Source organism: Gossypium arboreum, chromosome 9, assembly GCF_025698485.1.
Source record: "Gossypium arboreum isolate Shixiya-1 chromosome 9, ASM2569848v2, whole genome shotgun sequence".
Classification (NCBI taxonomy): Eukaryota; Viridiplantae; Streptophyta; class Magnoliopsida; order Malvales; family Malvaceae; genus Gossypium; species Gossypium arboreum.
In genome coordinates, this window is record NC_069078.1 from 8,397,752 (window position 1) to 8,404,767 (window position 7,016).

At 31.2% G+C, this 7,016-nt stretch overlaps 1 protein-coding gene across 1 annotated transcript; it reads right to left on the reverse strand.

Annotated features, from left to right (window-relative positions):
* Window positions 1-2,218: 2,218 nt before the first annotated feature.
* On the reverse strand, window positions 2,219-4,103 carry LOC108456209 (WAT1-related protein At5g40240-like). The gene is made up of 7 exons (XM_017754804.2): window positions 3,817-4,103; window positions 3,660-3,725; window positions 3,457-3,570; window positions 3,124-3,361; window positions 2,871-3,029; window positions 2,610-2,761; window positions 2,219-2,526 (listed from the first exon to the last, which is right to left on the reverse strand). Exons 1-7 carry the CDS (start codon window positions 4,008-4,010, stop codon window positions 2,379-2,381), a joined length of 1,071 nt encoding a protein of 356 aa, XP_017610293.1. The 5' UTR covers window positions 4,011-4,103; the 3' UTR covers window positions 2,219-2,378.
* Window positions 4,104-7,016: the final 2,913 nt, after the last annotated feature.

A 7,016-nucleotide genomic window follows, 5' to 3' on the forward strand; every position in this document is an offset into this window, starting at 1 on the left:
TTAATTCTAATCCTAATTAAACTATCTCTAAACTCTCCCTATATAAAGATAGCATGTGTCATTATTCTCATACACTTGAATTCAAAAAAAGTTGTAGAGAGAAAATTCTTTGAAGAAATTATTTCAGAAAATTTCTAGAGATATTATTGTTATTTACAACTTGACCTTAGAAGTTTAGAGAAATTATGAAATGCTCCCACTGGTAATTTTGTGAAAAATTTTCTTCAAAACGAGCCTACACTCGGTCGATGGTTAAACTCTGGTTTTTCATTAAACCTATTTTCCTCTGCGTTTTTCAAACCTGATTTTCTAACACTTTGGCATTTTCAGAATCTAGGTTTCGATCTTGCTTTCAATATTCTTCTTCAATATGAAGATGATTTACCAAAGCCTCAAGATATATTTTCTTTTTTTATATTTTAGACTTCTTTTAAAATCTTTTCAAGATGGAAGAATTTCATCTATAATGGAGGAAACAATAATCATTTCATCCATTTTCACTTCATGTTGCTTAATTGATTCAACAATTTTTCAATATCACAAAATTGCTCCATAATAGAACGATCATCAATCATTCGATAATTATTGAAATGACTAACAAGAAATTTCTTACTTGTAGCATCTTCAGTCATGTATCTTGTCTTTAATTTGTCCCATAGTTCCCTAGCAATGACCTCATTCTGGTAGGCATCAAACAAACCATCAGATAAATCATTCAATATGTGGCCTATACACATGTAATCAACATTGTCCCATTTTTCCTTTCTCAGATTGCAGCAACAGATTCATTTTCATTCTCTTCCTATCTTGGAGTATTCAAAACATAGGCAATCTTCAAAGTTGATAATAAGAAACGCATCTTTTTTCGAAAATTGTCACCATCAAACTAATCAAGCTTGACAAAGTTGGAAACCAACTCCCTTAGTGTTCCACTTTCATGTCTTGTAGTAGTCATCATGAAATAGAACCTTAAAATTATTAGTAGGAAACTTTGGTAAGAAAAATCTCAAACACACGAACGAAACACAAACAACAACTCAAACAGAAAACAAAGAAATAAGACAAGGTTCCAAGGCGTGTATCAAGCCACTATGTTTAAGGTTTTATTCGCCCCCACCTATACTTGGTGTGTAAATTAACCTCGAGGATACAATGAAGCCAAATGACTATTTGTATTTTGCACTGACAAAAATAGTCCACTAAGCACTAAGCAATGTATAACAAGAAAACCAATTTCTATAAAGAATTTCCGCAATAGTTCTTTATAGAACAACCTAATAATAGAAGAAGGAGGAGAAATGGTAGAAAGAATTTATAAGAATTTTTTAGTATGTTTTCTAAATGAAATTTCATTCCTATTTATATAATTTTTCATGTCTATTCATAAATACATTTTTCAATAGGTGTCTTTTCTAAATAATCACATATCTAAAAGAGACATAATTATTCATCTAACATCTCTCGATTAAACATAACTATTCAAATAATATTGATTGAATAGTTATAATTCTTTATTAAAAATCAAGTGATATAACCTTTTACCAATAACCAAAAGATATAATTTTTTATTAATCACATCTTTTCATTTATAGTTATTGAAACATTATAAATATTTGAAAATGCTCCAACATCAATGAATACAATGATTAAATATAATATTAAGGTTGGGTTTGCCTTTGTCCAAGAATTTGGAAGTCGATCCCATAAAAGGATAAATAAATAGATTTGAATAAACAAACATTTAAGATTCTTTTAAAAGGTTTTTGTAGAAGAAATTGTACTGAGGATGAAAGATTTTAAAATTCAACCTACTCGTTGAGGTATTTTTTTCTATATTCTCTTTTTTTGGTGATATTTATTTATTTATATGATATAGGTATTGTTTATTAAGATGACATGCTAAATAAGCTCCATGCATACAGACACATACCCTACTCTAGATTTAACACGTGTTACAAATTCTCATGCATGTATAACTTTGTAGGTGAGTAGGCTCGGCGAGCGAGCTCTGCCTGTGAACTCAGTTTGCGACCTTATGGATTTAGACCGATGCCGGCCCAACCGAAATGGGTTTTGAACCGAGAGTGGTAACTATCGTATCACTACTAAAATTTTTTTAATTAGGTGATTTTTCAAATCATATCTTAATTTAAACTTTAAGTTAGTAATTTGTTTTTGTTAATTTTCAAACCCTCAACATCAAAGTTAGAAATAAGTGTTGGTGAAGAAAGGCTAGTAAAATATTGATTTATCAAATAAACTTAATCGAAACTGATTAAATTCGATCCAATTGGATCGAATGGATAGGCATTGAGTAATGATTGTTTTTAGGATGCCAGGGAGAGTGGAAAAACATTCAAGAAAGGTAAGCCGGTTGTTCAACTTTGTTGGCTTCGCAATAAAGGGACCCTTCCATTAATGGGCGTGCTTAGGCCACAATCATCATCAATCATTTCTTCTTCTTCTTTTGCTTTTCCCCATAATACGCAATACAGTCCCGTACATAAAATTAGGCTTCCAATCACACTGTAAAATATTAATGGATACTATCAGGACATGTTAAACAGAAAAAGAGAGTTGAAACTGTAAAACAATGGTTGATTCAGTACCTTCCAAGAAATATTGCTTCGCCAAGGAATATGGCACTCATAACAACTGCAATGGCAATTGAAGTTGGCTTGAAACTTGCAACAAATACAGGCCCCTTCAAGTGTATGCCCCATATGTGTACAACGCATAAAAAGGAGAACCCAAAAAGTCCCTAAACACGTAAGAAGCAACAACAAAGCTGCATTCAGATCCTGATCAAATTGTATGCTTCATGTTTGGGTTAATTGTACCAAATACTAAATCAGAACTTAAGGGCTTACCGAGTATAAGACAGCAACAGCAGCTAAATCAGAACTTAGTCTCCAGGAACTTAAGTTTGGTTCAGCAAGGAAGCATATTGGTAGAGAGATAATGGTCCCGAACAAGTTGTAAAAGAAATTTACAGTAACCTCTTCAGGGTAAATCTTCATTATTTGAGACTGTAACTTGCAATACAATTCAAAGTTTAGTTTCATGTAAAATACATTACATGATTAGATTAATGTATTTGGAAAGCTTGGAATCAGTATTTACCTGGATAATATACCCCAACGAAACAAGAACAAAGGCAACAGCTAGTAGGAGGCCACCAATGATCCAATTTGATTCAGATGACATTAACCCTAGAGGCCTTTGGTGTATAGCAGATGATGATAATGAAAAAACTTTGGGGCCCTTGTAAAAAATAATCACTAATGCACCACATATTGATGTAAAGGTGCCCATGATTTTAGCTCGACTGCTTGAACTTCTAAATGCTACTTTTTCAATCCTTGTATGTGCAAAAACATGGGGAAGAAAGGGTCTCAGGGAACTTTTCTCAAACATATAAACATCTTAAAACATGACATGAAGACAATAAAAGACCTGAAGAAGACAGCAAGTATGAAGGTAAAAGCTGGTGTGAGATTGCTAATGGCTGAAGCCAGAGTTGGGGAACTAAGTTGTAAGCCTTTGTACATGCATAATTGACCTGAAAACCTGTCTCCGAAACATGAAACAGATTCATGGGGTTGGGTTTTTCTTTGTCAATCATTATATGTAACTTAAAAGGGAAAAGAGATCCATACCCAAAAAGTCCAATAAGGAAAATTCTGGAAAAAAGAGGGAACTTCAATTGAGGGAGCACTGATTTGCTGCAAACAACAACAACAAAAAGCATCAGATAAACAAAGAAGACATGAAATTTATGAAAAATACACATTAAATTTGATGAAAACAGAAGACCTTTTAAAGAGGGAGAGTAGGATGAGGAAAACAAGGGTTCCTAAAATATAACAGTAGGCAGTGAAGACGACGTAGCTCATCCCTTTCACAGAAGCAGCTTTGATTAGAATGGTGGCAATTACAGTGGAGCACTCTACAGCAACCATGGCTATGCATGGTAATACTAATTCCTTCCATCCATTCCTGCTTGCCATCTCCCTCTCCTGTTTCTAACATATATTTTCATTCATTATTTGTTTGCTAGTAATTATAGTGTAATGTGTGGGAAGTGGGAACCCCACTTTGACATGGGGATAACTGAAAGAATATTATATGTATATATATAGTCTGTCAGCTAGTTTAGATATTTGTCCAAAAAAGATACTCTAGTTATAAAATCTTGAGAGAGAGTGAAAGATGGAATCATTTTGTCTTTTTTCTTCCAAGGGGTTTCACAAAAAGCACATTTATATACCAAATTATTCTACAAAAGTTTGATTTTATTTGATTTCTTTCCAAAAAATTATTGTATGATCCTTCCTACCACCTCATATATGATTTTAATCAATTATTTTATGTTATATCAGCAATTTTTTCTAACTTAAATTAAAAGGATTAAAACGATTTTCACGTCAAATTTCTTCATCTTTTTTAAAGTGAAAATTTCCTTTCTCGATTTTTTTCATTTTTTTTCTTTCTTCATCGTCTTTTCATTGTTAAAAAAAAGTATTTAAGGTTTTGGGTAATTCAAAATTAACAATGGAAGAATTACAGGCTAAGTAAAAAATTGGAGGGATCACAGAATTAGGTTCGTTACTATTTTTAGTTATTAAAATCAATGATTTTTAATCTTTTCATTCAACTATCAAATGATTTTTGGATTTAGTTCATAACAATTATTTTTATTTTTTATTTATTAGAAAAAAAAGAAGCTAAATTGAAGTAAAAAGTGAGAGGAGCCCTTTTCAAATTTCTGTCAATATATATGTAGTGGGGAATGGCTAGCTTCTTGTTCGTTTTATTTTTTAAAGTTTTGGTTTATATCTAAATTACAAATATGTTGCAAATTGCATCTTTACTGTGTCTTAAGTGCATAATGAAATTCTTGTTGGAGCCTTTGTATGAATTCAATTTGTAGTGTAATGTTAGTTGCTTTGGATTACTCGCCATTTATTATCATGTTATTGATGTAATTCCTGTTTATGTAGATATCTGGTGCTGCACTTTTTTTCTTTGAAGTCTTTCAATCAGTTTGGGTCTTCTTTTCATAATGCTATTATTGTTTTCTCACTTTTACATTTAAACAAAGGATTTTGATATTTACTTCTCTACTTTCAAGTTTGCTAAACCAAAACATATTGTGTTTTTGTCCATGGTTTTTAAGTTTTGGTTTATATCCAGATCGCAAATATGTTGCAAATTTTCTTTTATCTTTTTACTTGGAATTTATTTTATTTAAGAATTGGGTGTTTGGATCATGTGATTGAAACTTTAGTTTCTGTTTGGTTGATTAGAATGTGAAAGAACAAAAAGAAAATGTAAGGTCTTTTTCAAGTTTGAGGTGAGCGAGAAATTTTTTATAATTTTGTCTCTTTTTTTATTTTTTATAAATTTGCACAATATCTAGGTGGACGAGAAATTTTTTTTATGAATCCTCCTTACCACATCATTCATGCTCGTTATTGATTTGAGTAAATTGAATTTTTTTAGATTCTGTAATTGTTCTATTTAATTATATGATTAATTTGATGCAGATATGTTTCATGACATGGATGAAGAAAATTCTTAAAGTTTTACTTACAAGGATAGAAATTGATAATGCTAATTTGAAGGGACTTGTGGTGAATAGTGAAGATGAAGCTTATAATTTGTATACAGATTATGGCCATCGCATTGGTTTTAGTGTTTGAAAAGGAAAAAAATAGATATATTCCTGACACAAAGATTATTCGCACTAAAGACTTTTATTGTTCCAAATAATGTTTCAAAGAATTCGAAGATGTTGCGGATACACAAAAACATAACAAATTGGAAACAATAATTGGATGTTCGACAATAATTCACTTTACAGTACAAGATGACCAATAGAAAGTCACTCATTTTATTTCTGAGCATAATCATGAGTTAGCAAGTCCTTCAAAATGACATCTACTCAAGTCAACTCGATCAGTTTCGATAGCTAAAGCTAATACCATTAATTCAATGGTTATTGCTGCTATACGTCCTACAAATGTTTACTCCTACATGTCAAATGAAGTAGGTGGAACTAAAAATATTGGGTTTACAAAACGAGGTTGTTATAATTACATTAACAAACAAAAGATAATGATGATTAAAGCCGGAGATGGTTAAAGTTTACTTAACCATTTCAAGGTTAAAGCAAGTGAAGATCTAATGATTTTTTATACAGTTCAAGTGTATCAAGAAAATCGAATGACAAACTTTTTTTAGAGAGATGGTAGATTAAGAATTGATTATGATTGCTTCGGAGATGTTGTGGTTTTTTATACAACTTATCGTACCAATAGAAATAACTTAATATGTGCTCCCTTTGTGGGTATTAATCATCATTGACAAACAATAATGTTTGGGTGTTCATTTTTGTTAGATGAGATTGTTGCTTCCTTTCATGGTTGTTCAAGTCTTTCTTGCAATCAATGGGTAATCAATCACTAAAGACTATAATGACTGATCAGGATCATGCAATTAGCAAAGCAAGAGGAGAAGTTTTTCCTAATTCATGTCACAGATTATGTTTATGGAACATTTCTAAGAATGCCCCTTCACATCTTGGTAGTCTCAATGGAAATGCTGATTTTCATGCTTTGTTTCATAAGTGCATGCAAGGTTGTGAATCCGAAATATAATTTGAGAAGACATGGGAAAAATGATAAATTATCATAATCTTCAAGATCATTCATGGTTGAAAGGTTTGTACAAATGCCATGAAAAATGGAATATTACTTTTAGCATTGTGAAAAATAAAATAAAGAACACACAAATTTTACGTGGAAACCCTTTCGGGAAAAAACCACGAGCAGAGGAGAAGAAAATTTACTATGTCGAAAATTTTGAATCAATATAAAAGGAATAGACTATGTCTATTTATAGGCTTGTACAGTCATATTCTAGTAGGATTGAAACACCTTATCCTAATCAATATAAAATAGACGGAGTTTAATAAGGTTTAAAAAACCTTATTCTAAAATAAAATAAAAAAA